The 16,638-nt window shown below is 41.1% G+C and overlaps 1 protein-coding gene across 4 annotated transcripts in view; it reads left to right on the top strand.

The window, feature by feature from the left end:
* Positions 1–16,638, top strand: part of adgrv1 (adhesion G protein-coupled receptor V1) — a 118,547-nt gene that overhangs the window by 32,459 nt on the left and 69,450 nt on the right. For 2 of the 4 annotated variants that reach the window (XM_016677045.1, XM_016677037.1), the window contains exons 21-46: positions 45–779; positions 1,994–2,367; positions 4,068–4,247; positions 4,660–4,840; positions 4,966–5,159; positions 5,280–5,409; positions 5,683–5,763; positions 6,734–6,873; positions 6,964–7,329; positions 7,424–7,667; positions 8,296–8,511; positions 8,619–8,834; positions 8,929–9,173; positions 9,270–9,451; positions 10,316–10,814; positions 10,907–11,213; positions 11,345–11,554; positions 12,435–12,565; positions 12,762–12,861; positions 12,950–13,129; positions 13,245–13,408; positions 13,894–13,981; positions 14,939–15,017; positions 15,106–15,244; positions 15,692–15,833; positions 16,278–16,543. In XM_016677045.1, the coding sequence (XP_016532531.1) occupies positions 45–779; positions 1,994–2,367; positions 4,068–4,247; positions 4,660–4,840; positions 4,966–5,159; positions 5,280–5,409; positions 5,683–5,763; positions 6,734–6,873; positions 6,964–7,329; positions 7,424–7,667; positions 8,296–8,511; positions 8,619–8,834; positions 8,929–9,173; positions 9,270–9,451; positions 10,316–10,814; positions 10,907–11,213; positions 11,345–11,554; positions 12,435–12,565; positions 12,762–12,861; positions 12,950–13,129; positions 13,245–13,408; positions 13,894–13,981; positions 14,939–15,017; positions 15,106–15,244; positions 15,692–15,833; positions 16,278–16,543 (5,789 nt within the window). Of the gene's footprint in view, positions 1–44; positions 780–1,993; positions 2,368–4,067; positions 4,248–4,659; positions 4,841–4,965; positions 5,160–5,279; positions 5,410–5,682; positions 5,764–6,733; positions 6,874–6,963; positions 7,330–7,423; positions 7,668–8,295; positions 8,512–8,618; positions 8,835–8,928; positions 9,174–9,269; positions 9,452–10,315; positions 10,815–10,906; positions 11,214–11,344; positions 11,555–12,434; positions 12,566–12,761; positions 12,862–12,949; positions 13,130–13,244; positions 13,409–13,893; positions 13,982–14,157; positions 14,182–14,938; positions 15,018–15,105; positions 15,245–15,691; positions 15,834–16,277; positions 16,544–16,638 lie in introns of all 4 variants that reach the window. The other 2 variants (XM_016677035.1, XM_016677041.1) reach the window with 2 other exon arrangements.

The raw sequence follows: 16,638 nt of genomic DNA, 5'->3' as shown, positions 1-16,638 counted from the left end.
GCATCCATTCTTTAAAAATGTTTGTAACCTTTTTTTTTTTTTAGGCGGTTACCCGGGAGACGGGGGAAAACTTGCAGAGACCTCTCTGAATGCCTCAGTCCTCATTCCTTTCAATGACGACCCATTTGGTGTTTTTGCTATTGCTGCCAACAACCTGGACCAAGAAGTTGCTGAGGACGTACTCGATGAAAACGATATGTCCTATGTAACTTCCTTCACCATTCTCCGACAGCAGGGCACTTTCAGCGATGTGCGGGTTTCCTGGGAGATCATGTCTGCGAGCTTCCCGCAGGGCCTTCCTCTTATGGACGATCTCCTGCTGCAAGCCTCTTTCCCAGATGAGGTTGAGCTCAGGCCTCATGCTAGGAGACACCACTCAGCTACAGACACTTGGTTCTTCTCTGGTCTTCCAGGAGCTTACGGGACCATCTCGCCTGAAGATGCTCCTGCAGCTGTGGGTAACTTCACCTTCTCAGCTTGGCTTGTGCCCAGACTAAACACTGATGGTTTTGTAATATCCAAAGGAAAAACAAATGGAAGTTTGCACTATGGAGTGAAGGTCCACACCAATGAGTCACATGTCACTGTGATGCTGTACTATAAAGTAATAGGTTCAAATAATACCCAAGTGGCAAGGGCCTCAGCAGAGAAGTTTTTGGAGGAAAATAAGTGGCTACATGTCATGATAACAGTTGATGACGGGATTATTGAGTTTTTCTTGGATGGGACGTCTATACCTGGTGGCCTGAGGAGCATCAAAGGAGAAGGCATCAATGATGGTAGGTTTGTTTCTGAAACCTGTTCTCTACCGCTTTCTTTGAAATTGACTCAATATTCTCTGAAATGCAGTTGTTGCCACTTACGTTATGTCACATTATGATTTGGTTGTGTGTCTGCTATTATAAATCATAACTATGAAATACATGCACCAAGATAACAGTACGGTAAAGTATAAGTCAGTAATAGTCTGCAACATATGGCAATTATAGTGACTTCCTAAAGTAGCTTTAAACCTCTGTGGATGCAAGAAAAACTCACAATGCACAAAACCCTGCACAAACCAGCCTCCTATTTGCACAACTGTTTTTAGAGCATTGCACTATGTTGCCTATAATATGTTTGGCTTAAATGTGATTGTTAAAAAAAAATGTTTTAAGTTTTCACCTGAAACAATAATTGTGCATTGTCAGAATGTTTCAGAGCTAGAGCTATCTCCATTAGTTATTTTTACCTTCTTTCTCTTGTTTCCCAGTTAATACTGGAAGTCTACAATTTGTACATATACTGTTAATGTATGTGGACCCTCATTCGACCACATGCACCCTTCAGTTGTTCCCTCATTGTTCTGAGCTACTGGGACTCTACAATGCTTGAGTGGCTGCACAGCCTGTGCATTGTTGGATTTTGTTACAGTTCAAAGGAATCAGCCGGGATCTCCTTTTCTTTATATTCCCTTTAATTAATGCAGACAATAGGATGTGCTTCACAAATGGCTCTAAGAGGGGAAATACCTCATGCCTCTTTTGCTTCATACAGTTGCAAAATAGACATAAAGAAAAAAAAAACTGTCAAGCGAGTTTCCTGTTTGCCCCAGTGAAATTTACTCAAAGATGTGCTACGCAGTGTGGAATTTAAGTTTATTTCTGCCACAGACAGACAGGTTTGTGCCTCATGTATAAGTACAGGAGAGGTGTGAGAGGTGCAAGTGTATAAATGAATAATGAGAAAGAGCTTGAGCCGGGCGTCTGGTGGCTTTAATCAAGATTCTGTTTGTTGCCTTAATCCAGTACGATAAAAGCAGTCAAATTAGTACAGAAACTAATATAAATTTAGACAATTATTGCTGTTTTCATTAAGTAGCAAAACTTTTCTTACTTGTATAGCTTTGTTATAACACTATGAACTACGTGCTGCTAAGTTATTAAATATTTTAAATATAAGGGTGTTACACAAATAGCATCCAGTAATTTGTTCTTGGGTTTTTCTACCCCAGGACCTTCTTCAGTGTTCATTGGGTCAGATCTTGAGGGCGAACAGCGCTACACCGGACTTCTCCAGGATGTGTGCCTGTACCACACGAGGCTTAACCGCAGCCAGATCCACGAGCTCCACACTCAGCCTGCCAAAGCAGACCTGCGAAACATCTCGGGTTACCTGCGGTACCGCCGGGATGAGAGACAGAAGTCATTCGTCGTGGAAACCAGGGACGACGAGGAGGAGGAGGGAGAGGAGGTGTTCTATCTGCAGCTGGTGGCTGTGCATGGAGGCGCGCGCCTCCCCTTTCCCAGACCCACTGCTGTTTTGAGAATTATGAAGAGTGACAACGCCAATGGGCTTTTTGGATTCACTGGGGCCTGCATACCTGTTGTGAGTGCAGATGATGAGTTTTTAAGCAATCTCTGCACATTTTCAAAATGTGATTGTGTTTTGGCTCTCAGCTCACCCATAATAGATTTGTCCCGTAGATCAGCACAAAGGGGTGTATAGTTATGAAGTGGAGGGTAATTAACACGCTTAAAAAAGTTAAAAGTATGGTATGCATTTACTTCATCCCCCTTTAGTTGATGACCTTCAAATGTGTCTTTCATTTTCCCATGGGCTTTGTTTCTGTCAGCTTTGAACAGGTAAAAGTTAACTTTTTTTGAAGATTCTTCTTCAGAAAAATTAAACTTTTATGTTTAGGATTGTTCTGATGGAGAGTGAATATCTGGCCCGGTCTTGTATTTGCTGCAGCATTTAACATATTTTCTTTCAGTGTTGCACTGTGTAGCTCCAGCTACCTTCCCATTTATTCTCAGTTAAGCTTACATTACATTACTTTATCTTGAGTGCTAAGGAAAGGGATCCCCACAGCATGATTCTGCCATCACTAGATGCAACCATACAGATGGTTTGCTCAGGCTGAGGTGCAGTCTTGGTTGTCACTTCTAGTGGTTTTTTTATGTAAACAAAACTTTTGATTTTGATTTCATTTGACCTGAATAGCTTCTTCTTGTAAATGCCTTTAGTTGGTATAGCAATGTGAACCTTTGCCGAAACACCAGGGTCGTATTTTTCTGCATTGGCTTTCTTTATCTTACACAGACTTGGACATGTCTCTATATCATGCAATCATCGTGCTAGACTATAGGGATGATGCTGTATGAAGGAAATGATCGGTTTTTGTCTTCCTCCAAAGTCGGTGACTAGAATTTTTTTTCTTTTAGAAAAGCCGACCGGGTTCATCAATTGAATTCTCAGTTTGCCGCTTTTCCTCCCCATAATGAGTTTCCCACTAAACCTGATTTCACGTGGTACAAATGGATGTATCTCTAAGCATTTCCGTTATTAGAAAAATACATATTTTTATGGTCACCATTAGTTTTTTTTTTTTTGACTATAGGTGCCTTTGTAAAATATCTTGTAAAGATGAACACTATGAATTACTAACATTCATCACCATGTGTCATGGTTGGTCAAACTACTGATTACCAAAGTAGGGAAAGCAAAATGTCATTTTTAAGACTCGTCTCCATAGGACCTGTGTTGCAGAATTGCCAACTCTTAGTCTCCGCTCAGTAAATACATAGTATGCATGATACCAATACATGTAATATTAACCCATTGGGTTGTCAGTCTCTGTGCTGCTGCATATTTTATCAGTCTGACTGAGCGCGTGCTGTTCCTTTTAATTTTATTGGACGCGTGCGCTCTTGTGTTGTGCCGTCTGAGGTGGAGCGACAGCTGGTGAGGCAGCACCGGTCTGTCAGAGGGGGCATTCCTTTAGAAGTGGATCTGTGAAGTTCCTTCACTCGAAACGGGAGATCCTGCTCCTTGTTTCAATCAATACAACAGATGGCAGGCCTGGGGATGGCATTCCATCAGAACCAGAGCATCTCCTTTGTTTTAGACCATCTAGAGACAAAGAGTTACCTGCACTATCAGGTGCTTCCACAGTAGAGTTATTAGATGGTGTTATTAGCCTTAAGTATTAAGCTTACTCTTTTAATTCTAACAAACTGCTGTAAGTAAATGACAGTCTACAACTGCATCCATACATTAATAATGTTTGATAAATGTTCCAACAGACCACTGAGGAGGGCTCCACCATCTCCTGTGTGATTGAGCGTGTGCGTGGCTCTCTGGGTTTTGTCTTTGTGAACTACACTGTTACCCAGCTGGACAGCTTGGAAAGTGACAGCCCAGCACATGAGGACTTTGCTAATGCAACCGGAGCTGTGGTTTTCGCACCTGGACAGCGCTCGGAGGTGTGTCAGTGTCTGAGTCTTTCTGCGGGTTGGGAGGGAAAGAGCCTTATAGTGGAGTTTATTCAGGAAAAAAAATGTTTGTACATTGTACACAGAAAGCATGAAGGAAATGCTCTGCGCTATATTTACAAATTTCATAAAAATTCCTGATGTGCACTTTTAACAGAAGTCCTATACTCTGGCTGTCTTGTTTCTTGATAAACAGCTCCTCCTAGAGGGCGCCTGGTAGGAAATTTGAAACTTAGCAAACAGGTGTAGGGAAGTTCTTGTATTTAATGCTGCCACATAAACACTATTACTTCTGTTTGTTTAAAAACACACAACTCTAAAACTAGCTATAATAACGGCTACAGTCTTGACTTTTTCTTTTTTTTTTGATCTTGGAGATAATGTTTGCCAACCCTTCCCTCAGGTACTGAACCTTGTGGTGTATGACGATAACCTCCCAGAGCTCTCAGAGTCTTTTCAGATTGCTCTAGTGTCAGCAGAGTCTGCTGATGGGAAGCCAGGCTCCACCCCCACCAGCGGAGCCAGCATCGATCCCAATAACTCCGTTAATACTGTCACTGTCAGAGCAAGTGACCACCCTTATGGTATTTACTCTCAACATGGGTTACAGTTACAGACCCTTGCTTATTACTAAGTAACATATGACCCCTACGTTTACCTGTTTCATCGTACATTTTCCTTTCTTCTCGCGTGCCCTTCTTTCTTTCAGGCCTGTTGCAGTTCCAGCCCAGCCTGCCTCAGGAAGGTCTGATTTTACCAGCTTTGCAACCTGCACACATCACTGTTCGTGAAGAGGATGGTCAGATCCAGCTGCCAGTCGCCAGAGCCCAAGGCCTAATAGGAAAAATCATTGTGGGGTATAGAACAACCCCCTTCACAGCGTCCAGCCCTGAAGATTATGAGGTTATTTTACATCCATTTCTTTTTTTGTTTGTTTGTTTTTTTTTGCTAATTCGCCTACACTGACGTTGTACCTAAATGTAAATGTTACAATTTTTTATCTTTATTTTTTTTCCTCATCAGGACTCGGCGGGAATTCTAGAATTTCTTCCAGGTGACAGGTTGAAGTTCATCAATGTGACCATTGTAGATAATCCCGTCCCAGAGCTTGAAAAGGATTTTCGGGTGGAGCTCTACAATGCAGACGGAGGAGGTGAGAAGTTCAAATTTAAATCACGAGTTGATTTTTCTGAAAGTATTGTGCTTTTTAAAAATCTCCTGAATTGCTGATGCATCCTGTCCCTTTCTGTGTGACCTGTGTGCTGTGCTCCTGTTTACTTCACCATACCCACATGTGTGACTGCCTGCCTACAACTCCTTCCTTCTTGCCCCTCAATCTCCTTCCTGGTGTGATTCAAATCTGGCTTGAACCCCTCCATCCCCAACACCAACCCTCGCTTTGTGATCCATGTGTGTGATCCATTAGTTGATCATTTTCTGCATGGTGAAGCGAGTGGTAGTGGGGAAAGTGATTTTGACTTCCTCCCTCCACCCTATCAGCACCCTGGTAAGTCTACCCCTCCTCTACTCCCCATTATGTCTCTTTTGTCCGCTCCTTTATCATTACATTCCTTTAGGAGTGTTTGCCTTTTTGAGTGTGCTTGATATTTACATTACGCTGTGACCCTGGTGAGAAGTAATTAAGAAGATTGACATGGGAAAAGCAAATAGCGTTCCAAAGAGGCAAACAGAACACCCGTTTGTATGAACTGTCAGCACCCCCACTGTCTTTCTGAAACTTTGGGGTTTACTAAGTAATTCTTAAAATAATTGGAGATGCAATTAATCAGAGTATTGTGGCCAGGTTTTTTTTGTTAAAAGCTTTACTAGACAAATGTAGATTTGTCTAGTAACCAAATCTAAATTTTATAAAGCATCTTTCAAATTGGAAGGATTTTCACTGTTCTGAAGTCAAAACAGCTATAACCAAGAACTAGCAAGGTATACCTTAAAAAGTATTCATGAGTGTCTATAAATTGGCAACTCTTTGTCAGCTTGACAATATGTTGAGTATAAAATGACTAAAGTAGCTTCCTGTGGTAGCAGGCTGTATGAACAGTGGGCAGTCTTTCCTTATTATAGGATCTTATAAGTTTTGCTCTTATGTCGCCCAGCTGATCTGTTTTATTCCTTACTTTACACAATCTACCTGAAGATTGTCATTGTCAGCATGACCAGGCAGAACTTAAGTGCGATACTTTTGCTGGTCATAAAACAAATATATTTTCTATTTTTAATTTTCAGGCTGAAGGTCTTCTGTTCACCAGGAAATTTCTCTGTACATCTCTAAAAATAATATCCACACACTTCTAAAACTTGCATTTTTATGTCATGTTCTCAGTCATACTATTACTAAATTTGCTGTTCACAATAAGTTTATGCTAATCAAGTGACTTCTTTGGAAGTGCTTTCTTCACTCTTCTCTAGTAGTGTTTTATAGTGTGGCACGTCAAAGTCATCTGCAATTCTCTACACAGCCAACTTGGGAATTGCATCTCGTATTACTGTCACCATCGCCGCTTCTGATGACGCTCATGGAGTGTTTGACTTCAGTCCTCAATCTCTATTTGTTAATGGGACAGAACCAGAGGATGGGCTCAGCTCCATCATCCTGATGGTTAGTCAAGTACACAATTTACTATTTACAGAATGTTAACAGATTGTTGAACATCCTGAGCATTTTCTTTGGTTTTCTGTCCTCGTACAGGTGGATCGGTCTTTTGGAGACCTCTCTAATGTGACTGTGTACTGGGAAGTTGATCCTAGTTCTGAAGGAGAGCTCCTTACAAGGTTTGGCAACATCTCCTTTGGTATAGGGCAGACATCAGAGAATATAATCATCGGTGTAGCCCAGGATGAAATCCCCGAGTTGGACAAGAGCTACACTGTGTCTCTGGTTAACGTTTCAAAAGGTCGTCTGGGCGTCCAAACATCTGCCACTTTGACTGTGTTCGCCAGTGATAATCCTTATGGTCTTTTTGTATTCGCTAATGTATCGAGGTCTGTTCGTCTTCCTGAAGCGGATGTAAGTGTCTCACTCACTATCCAACGACTGAAAGGAACCATGGGTCAGGTGTGTCCAGTTACCACAAGCCAAATATATAGACACATTTCCATATGTGGCTGTTGTGTCATCCTTCAAAATCTTTTCCACTTTTTGCCATCAGGTGCGAGTCACATATGGGACACTAAAGGAGTCTGACCCAGAGCCTTATAGGACTCCTGGTGTGGGCCGAGCCACTGAAGGGCAGGACTTTGTTTCCCTTCTTGATTCAGTTGTGTTTTTGGCCAATCAGACTGAGGCAAACGTCACACTCAGAGTACTTGACGATAACGATCCAGAACGAGATGAGAGTGTGTTTGTCAAACTGATCAGTCTTGATCTCATCAAAGGAGATCAAAACAGACCCAGTAAGTTACTGTGTATAGAATTTTCTGATGGTTTTATTTTATTTTTTTTTTAAACATGAATGCAATAATGTCTAAAGCATTAGGGCAGTCCTCCAAGTCACTGAATTCAAATGGTTAAGTCACTTTCATGGCCATAGTTTAATAAAATACATCCCTTAGGGCATTTGGAAATGATTTTCTTTCACAAAAACATTTGTGAAAGAAGGGGCTTCTCCCAGGAGCTCAATAAATTCCAGTATGGTACCATAATAGGGAGCCACCTATGCAAGAAGCCCCGTTGTTTCATTTCCTTACTACTGAATATTTCATGTCAACTTTAAGTGGTATTTAGTTTAACTAACTGGGAGAAACAACTCACAAAGATGTGGTAGACCACATTAACCACATCTAGTCCAACACCAGCGTCTGACCTCACAAATTCTCTCCTGGTCCAATATTTCCATAAACAAACTGAAATCTTGCAGACGGTCCTCCTAGAAGGATCAAAGGTGTTATTAAACCAATAGTTAAACCAATACTGGTAAGATTGTCATTACAGTTTGTATATCTAATATATTTCAAGAAGATAAAGTATTTTTAGTGACTTTATCATGTTTAATGCAGAAAATATGCTTTCTGTACCATTCAGTCTTGACGTCCCCCTCTCTGGGCCCTTTGACTGACATTGTTGCCCAGGTGATAGTAGAGGCCAGCGACGACGCTTTTGGAGTCCTCCAGTTGTCTGCTTCTGCTGTCAGTGTTGCAGAACATTATGTTGGGCCCATAATAAATGTCACGCGAGTTGGTGGGATTTTTGCTGACGTTTCAGTCAAATTCAGAGCTATTCCTGTGACTGCCAGAGTCAGTAAGTTTTGAACAAATGAAGCATGATGATGATGAAAAAAATCCAACTGACTGGTGCAGGTGCAGGTAAGCCTGTGCATTATGGTGTGCTGGTGTGTGCTCTTGCAGGCGAAGACTACAGCGTAGCCTCAACTGATGTGGTCCTTTTGGAGGGAGAATCCAGTAAATCTGTTCCCGTCTACGTTATTAACGATCTGGTTCCTGAGCTGGAGGAGACCTTCATTATTGAGCTGATCAACCAAACAACCGGAGGAGCTCTGCTGGGAGAGCTCACACGTGCCGTCATCACCATATTGCCTTCTGATGACCCCTTTGGTGCCTTTGGTTAGTAGCAGCACCAATCCAAGTTCTTCTTTACTAGACTATTTATAAAAGCTCCTCACTGCTTAACAAGTTACATCTTTTTTTATTTACCCAGTCTTCCAGGCTGTCCCAGTGACAGTTGAAGAACCAGAATCCACCTCTGCTGTGGTCACGTTGCCTGTTGTGCGCAACGCTGGCACTATTGGAACGGTGGCAGTCCAGTGGCGGGCAACTGTCAATGGTAAACTTGCAGAGGGGGATATCAGACCCACATCTGGAGAAGTTAAATTTGCTCCTGGGGAAACTATGAAGACAATCAGGGTTGAAATTTTACCTGACGATGTACCTGAAATTACTGAGGTGACCAAAGTAATGGATAAAGTAAAAAAAAATTGCATAATGATATAGCCTGTCTTGTTATAAAAAATGTATTTCTTTCTGCTCTGTGTGTTTTAGGTTATTAAAGTAGAACTAATCGGTGCCAGTAACGGAGGAAACTTGGGAGCTGATACATCTGTTAACATAATAGTGCCTGCAAATGACAACCCATATGGGACAGTTTACTTTGAACAGACTGTTTATCGTGTTCAGGAGCCACTGGAGGGAGCTTACGGTGCTAATATCACTGTCCGCAGGAGGTACTTTTCAGAATAATTTATAGCTTACTGAGCAAAAGTATTCACAACTCAGCCACAAATCTCAGCATGTCTAATTTGGATTTTATGGGACTGGCAAAATTATTGTCCAGTTAAAAAGTGGAAGGAAAATTATACATACAGTATGCTTTTATTGCTAGACCACTGCATTGTCGTTCTGGCTGTGCTTACTGTTGTTGTCTTCCTGGCAGCAGGCGAACCTGTTCTCCAATATAGCAGAAATTATCCCAATATCTTCCTGTATTTAGTTTGATCCATGTTTCATTCAGCTCTGACAAGAGTTCCTGCTCCCACTGAAGAGACTTCTCCCCATGTCATAAAGCTGCCACAATCATGTTCCACTAAGGCAAAGGTCATTTTATTACGGTCTTCCATTCCGTAAGATTTTGAATATCAGAAAGTCAATATTTGGAACCATCTGAGTGAAGCACATTTTCCTGCATATTTCCCTGTTTCCACTATGTGGCTTGTAGCAAACGATAAAGGAAACTTCATAGCACTCTGTTTCAACAGGTTATGAATCTTACTACTCTTCCATTAAGGCCAAATTTGTAAAGTGCATGACTAATATTAGCTATTTTAGTATTTGAGTGTAAAAGGGGCTGAATGCAATTATACAATATACTTCTCAGATTTTTATTTAAAAAACATGTATCATTTTCCTTTCACACAACCATTATATGCTCTTTAGTGTTGACCTTTCACATAAAATCCCTATAAAATCAAATAAATTGAATGGTTGATGTGACAAGATCTTTTCACTGTATATTGTTTAACACTTATCCATACAACAACACTCTCTAATCTTCACTGCTGCTTTTGTTTTTCTCCTTTGCCCTCTTCCAGAGGAGGTCACTTTGGCCGCTTGGTGATCACGTACAGCACCTCTGAGCTTGACATTGTTGGCTCGGCTCAGGCTCAGGACCAAAATCTATTGATCTACTATGACTCTCCGAAGTCAGGTGTTCCAGCCAGTGGCCTGTTTACGACAGTGAACATCACAAGTCAAAGAGACCCTGTGGCTGCATGTGCCGCTGCCTGTTTGAGAGAACGGGCCTGCCAGGCCTTCTCTCTGTCGTCAGCCGTGACGCCTCCGACCTGTTCGTGGGTTACATCGGGGGCCGACCAGCTGACCCCTAGATCTCAGGTTTTGACTTATATGAAAAACACCACTGCAGCTGCTGTCTTGTTTAGTGCCCAAGCGGTGGCGGGAAGTGATTACACCCCTGTCACTACTCAAAGTGCCTTTATGGAGGATGGATCTGGGACTGCCAACCTGTCAGTCTTAATCTTGACTGACAAACTCCCAGAAATGGACGAAAGCTTCTCTATACAAATCTTAAAGGTAAGGCTCAGTCCAACCTAAACTTAAGTTATATTTCAGTCGACATACAAAAGCTCTGTGGTAACTAAATGTGTATCCTGTGTTGTTTGAAGGTAGAGTTGGTCAATTTGACCGTGTCACCAAAGAACTTGCCTACAATCGGTCTGCCAGCTAAGGCTGTAGTCACTATAGGAGTGAACGGAGATGCATTTGGCATATTTTTGATCTACAGTCTCAGTCCTAACGCCACTAAGGAAGGACTATACCTCGAGGTTCGAGAAGAGCCCACAGTTGTGCCGCTGGTCATTGAGAGAAGAGGAGGAAATCTGGGCACTGTCACTGTAGAGTGGAGATTTGTTGGAGGAAAAGCCACACCAGATGCTGATTTCATTGGGAGTGGGGGGACTCTGGTCTTTGATGGTATGTGCTAGCTTCTTGCCCATCTCCATAGCCTTAGGGTCATTAAAAGGTTTACCTTTCTTTAATTTGTTTTACTGTTTGAATTTGGATTTTACCAACGTTGCTTCTACCTTTTTCCTCTTTGCACGCAGGTGATCTTAAGAAGACAGTAGAGGTAGTAATCAGAGACGATTCGGAACCGGAGGACAGCGAGAGCCTCATGATTGGGCTTGTTAACACAGCTGGAGGAAGTCGCATCCTCCCAAGCTCAGACACTGTAACCGTCGTGATTCTGGCAAACGACAATGTGGCAGGAATAGTAGGATTCGATCCAGGCTCACGCTCTGTCATTGCCAGAGAGGGTGAGTATTGTACATAAATTTGCTAGAGCTGCTGTACCAGTACTGCTAATATCAATGTGGTGGCATAACTCTTTTTAAAATTCTGTCATTACACAAACCGCAGTGAATTTTATTGGGATTTTATGTGATTGACCAGCATTGAGTTATTTTTTTATTTTATTTTTTTACAAATGAAGAAAAAAATGGTATGCATTTTTTGATTTACTGTAAAGTGACAACAAGTAAGTCATTGCCAATATCAAGCAATTTATTTTAAGTAGTCCAGTGATGTTCAATGCAAGCCAGATAAGGAAGACAGCAAAGATGTTGATGCACTGCATGCAAAATGCAGCATAATTATGCAACACTTTATATTAATCTGTGACATAAAATCCCAATAAAATTTATTTAGGTTTATAGTTATACTGAGACAAAATGTGGAAATTATTTTAGCCATTTGGTCATTAACTAAATTTCCTGCATGTTTACTGTTCTCCTTTCGCCAGAACAGTTTAAGAAAGTTTGTATTGTGTAAATCAGTTTCAATCCACAATGCAGCATAGAAAGGTGCTATTCTATAAGGTCTGTGATTCTCCAGTAGCAACCAAGCACTCAAATAAGAGGAATTTCTGTAAGACGACCCTCGTGTCACTGGAGATGCCTTCTAATTATGTATGAATGTGAAAGCGAGAGTAAGCACTTATGGTGATGGCTGTTGTTGCTCCAACAGGTGGGCTCCGGCCTTTTCATTGTCATCATTCGCGCTTGAGTGGTTAAAGTCTCCATGTCGTTAGACAGACATCTTGAGAGACCTCTGATGTCATCTACACCATGAAAAACATTTTATTGGAAATGAAAAAAATAATTACTATGTTGCACTATAATATATTTCTTATTACAGGCGAGAGGTTGTCCTTATTAGTGTTGAGGTCAGCTCCAGGTTTGGGTAACGTCACGGTAGACTGGACTGTTCAAGGTCCTCTTGCTCGCCGCACTTTTGTTCAAACATCAGGGACAATTTTCTTCAATGAGGTAAATAAGATGTCATTATTATGTTTTTTTTTCTGAAATATTTATTTCCTGTTGCCTGCGGTTTTCTTTCCTAACCCCAGCCCTGACCCCGCTTTATTTCACGACTAAGCATTTACTGGTGTCAACTGGTGAGCAGATTGCAATGAAATGCCATGTGCATGTTATAAATGCTGCATATTTATGCTGATTCCTGCAGGGACAGCTAAATGGCACTATAATCCTGCAGCTTATGGATGATGCCACACCAGAGAACCAAGATCAGTACAGAGTGTCACTTTCCAACCTACAAACATTTGGTACGAAACATAATATTTCTTTTAGTGAATAAAGAGTCTGGAAGACCTTTGTGAAGATATTTAATCTGCATTTAACACTTGCATGCAGGTGTTGTGTTGACTGGCCGTGCTGCACTGGACGTTCAAGGCAGTGAAGCGGTACTCACTGTCGACACCAGCGATCAGCCGTACGGGCTGCTAACTATCGCGCCGTCATCCCTCAGGGTGAGCACAGAGGAGCGGGACCAGATTATAAACATCTACGTCAACAGAGAGTTCGGCACCTCAGGTTTGTAAGCAAAGTATGAACACATACAACTGTAGTTACCTTTTAGTAGATTTGTTACATTTTCACGTACCATGAAGAATAAATCACAACAATTATATTTTTTTTCTGCTTGTAGGTGCGGTGAATATTACCTATGAGGTTATTAGAGGTTCACTACAAAATCTGTCAGACGTGGAGGGTGCTCTTGCTGATCCGGGTCAAGACTTTGTTTCTGGCACTGGCTCTGTGGTCCTTCAGGAAGGACAGACTTCAGTTCCCATTCCGGTCACCATCAAGGAGGTAAAGCTTAAATGTCCCCCTACTCCATTTATCTAAACTTAACTGTAAAGTGCTGCACGTATCCTTGTGTCTGGATAAAAATTGTTAAACCCAGAATTATTCCTGCTCCTCTATTGAGATTTCAAATTATTTTTATTCAAGTTTCGTGCTAAAGAGAAATGTTACAATCTCAAAAGGTGATAAAACAATGTAAAAGAAGCATCAATGTTGAATAAATAATCAGGTTTTATTTACATTTTAATATTCATGTTGAAAATAATAATCATATCCAAGTTATTGGATTTATCAAACTGAAATAGCTGTTGCAAACACCCAAATATTTAAAAATAAAAAAAAATTAAGATTAATAGGGTTGTATGTGCCCCAAACATTTTTCATATGACTGTGTGTATAGCATATGTTCATATTCTCTCCACAGGGCTTCCCTCACATTTATTTTAGCAGACTGGGTAGAATATTGCGTTTACAGCTTCTTTTCTTATCAGGATGACATTCCAGAGCTGCAGGAGTTCTTCTTGGTCAACATAACATCTGCAGTGCTCATCACAACTCTTGCAACAGTTCCCCAACTTGGTGAGAACTCTCTACAGTTGTAGAGGCAATAATTTCAAGCCAGTGTGGACAGTCCTAAAAATGAACTTTTTTGTAGTTTCTTCCGATTTTGTTTTGTTGTTTTTCTAATGCATTGCAATAAATTTTCCTCTTTTCTTTCTAAAATCCTTTAACATGTCCTATTGTTTGATGAGCAGAGGTTGCATATTGTACTTTGCCAGGTAAAATACACATACGTATACATTTGAACTGCTTTCCATATGAGGAACTAAAATGCATGATGTACCCTCCAATTGCAATAAGCTGTTAAACTTTCAGCTCTCAAAATGACTCTTTAGGTGCAGTTTTTCTCCCTTTTCTTTGAGATCTTGACCACAGCCCAATTTATGAATGAGTAACTTTAGAAAGTGATGAGTTGACAAAATATAAGTACAACTACAACAGTGCTCGGAGGTTCCCAGAATACTATCAGTCCGCTGCCTGGAGACACATGGTAAACATGTTCTTTTGGCAGCAATCATTATGTGGCTTGGATGGTGAGACTGATGCTTTTTATGATTGAGGAAGTCTTGGGATTTGGTGGCAGCGCGTAGCCTTGTGTGGTGAGGAAGAAGAAAGCCAAACTAAACCCATAACTGGCCTCCCAGTGTCCTGGCCGCAAAGTAAATGGAAGAACACTGCTCAGAGAGTCATAAATCAGTCCATAAATACATCACGCTTGGCTCCTCCGCCTCCCAGGCTTTTCTCAGGAGATGCCTCCTAGTTGTAATCCTTTGCGATGGCCATGATTAAAGTTAGAGCCCCTGCACCTACTCCCTTCCCAGCTTTTTTGCTGCTTGCAGTTCAGATAAGCCTGGCGGAAAAATTAAAGCACAATTATTAAGTTATAAACCACAGTAAGAACATAATTTCCATTCTCTCTCTCTCTCTCTCTCTCTCTCTCTCTCTCTCTCTCTCTCTCTGTTTGCACTCCTTTAGACACCAGTGGCTTGGTGGCAGAAGTCACCATTGTTGCTAATGATGGGATTAGAGGGGTCATTGAATGGACAAGCACCATGTAAGAAAAAACATCCAGAAATTTGTACCATTTAAATATACGCCTACGTTGTGTTAAAAAATTATTCGAAATGCGCTTTTGTCTGCAGGTACGAAGTGAATGAGACAATCGGAGCACTGACTCTCGTGGCGTACAGGAACAAGGGGACATACGGGAATGTCTCCCTTTTCTTCTTTGCTCAGAACTTGGAAGCCCAACAGGGACTTGACTACAACACTAGTGAAACGGTTAGCAATGTCCAGGATTTAAGTATTTATTATTACACACAAAGTCAGCACTCTGCACATGTATTTAGACTGTAAATGTCCTATTTGCAGTATTCTACTAGCTGTCAGGGGACAAACATGTGGAAAAAAAGATGCTCTGTTCAGATGAGACCAAACGAAAACTTAGTGGATTTCATGCCGTGTGGTTTAAAACCAACTTTGCCCACCATCCTCATGGTGAAACACGGTGGTGGGAACATCACTATGTGCTTTGTTAAAAGTGAAAACATCTGCATTTAATATTTCTCCAGTTAACATTACAAATGTACATACACTTGAAGGAGTTATTGTGGAATAAAGAAAGTATACCCTGACTCTAACCTTTTTCCTGAACTTAGGCTCCTACGGGCTTTTGTAAATTTAAGACTGAGTGTCAGTTTTCACTTTTAACTCCCTCTCTTTTCCCAGAGGCTCCATTTTGTTGACGGTGAAAGGCACAAGTTTGTGGAGGTGCTGATAATTGATGACACAGTTCCAGAGGGAGCAGAGAGATTCCAACTAATCTTGTCTGAGCCTTCACCTGGACTGGAGCTTGGCAGAAATACTACAGGTAGGAAAAAGGACAGCATCGAACAAAGTTTTTAAAAGCGGCCACAAAAGTAAGTAGTGGGGTGTTTCAAGACATAACTCGTAAAGAGTGTGCACTTTCTTCTTCAAACAAAAAGTCATTGAGCTGACTCTCTTCACACCAGTAAATTCCCCTTTGCTGGAAACCATAATGCTCTGATACTTAATTTTCCCTCTTAAAAATTTTTTTATTTATTTTTTTTGCAAAACCAATCCACTAGCTCTCTAACTAGTGTCAAAGCTTTTCCTTTAGTTGTAGTTCAAAAATAAAAAAAAATGCTGAAAGAGGTGGGTGAGATCAAGTCAACATCCCTTTCACTTTGTAAAACATTTGATACGTTTGTTGTAGTGATAGACTTAAATCATGTTTCATATTTAATAACCCACAGTACAATGTCTAACTTTCTTTGTCTGTCTGCTTTAACAGCTACTATAAATATCCTGGCCAGTGATGATGGACATGGTGTCATTTCCTTTAACACCAGTGATCATTTCCTGTTACGGGAGCCTACCTCTACGTCACAGCTGAGTGACAGCGTAGCTAAACTGTACGTGGTGCGTAACCCAGAGGAAGGCACTTTTGGCACAGTCTCTGTTCAGTTTACCATCATGGATGCCAACGGCAGCCTGGCAGAGGGTGATGTGATGCCAACGCAAGGTTTCATAGTTTTGGAGGATGGAGTCCGATTTAAGGTAAGTTAAGCAAATGTAAGTACCAAATGTCATTGAAAGAAGTAAAAAAATAATAATAATTCCAGAAGCTCACATAGATCAAGTGCTAATTTATT

This window comes from Poecilia formosa, unplaced genomic scaffold (genome assembly GCF_000485575.1).
Source record: "Poecilia formosa unplaced genomic scaffold, Poecilia_formosa-5.1.2 Scaffold5, whole genome shotgun sequence".
In the NCBI taxonomy this organism is placed as follows: Eukaryota; Metazoa; Chordata; class Actinopteri; order Cyprinodontiformes; family Poeciliidae; genus Poecilia; species Poecilia formosa.
Note: the sequence above shows the minus strand (reverse complement) of the source record. Positions and strands in the feature narration are given on the sequence as shown.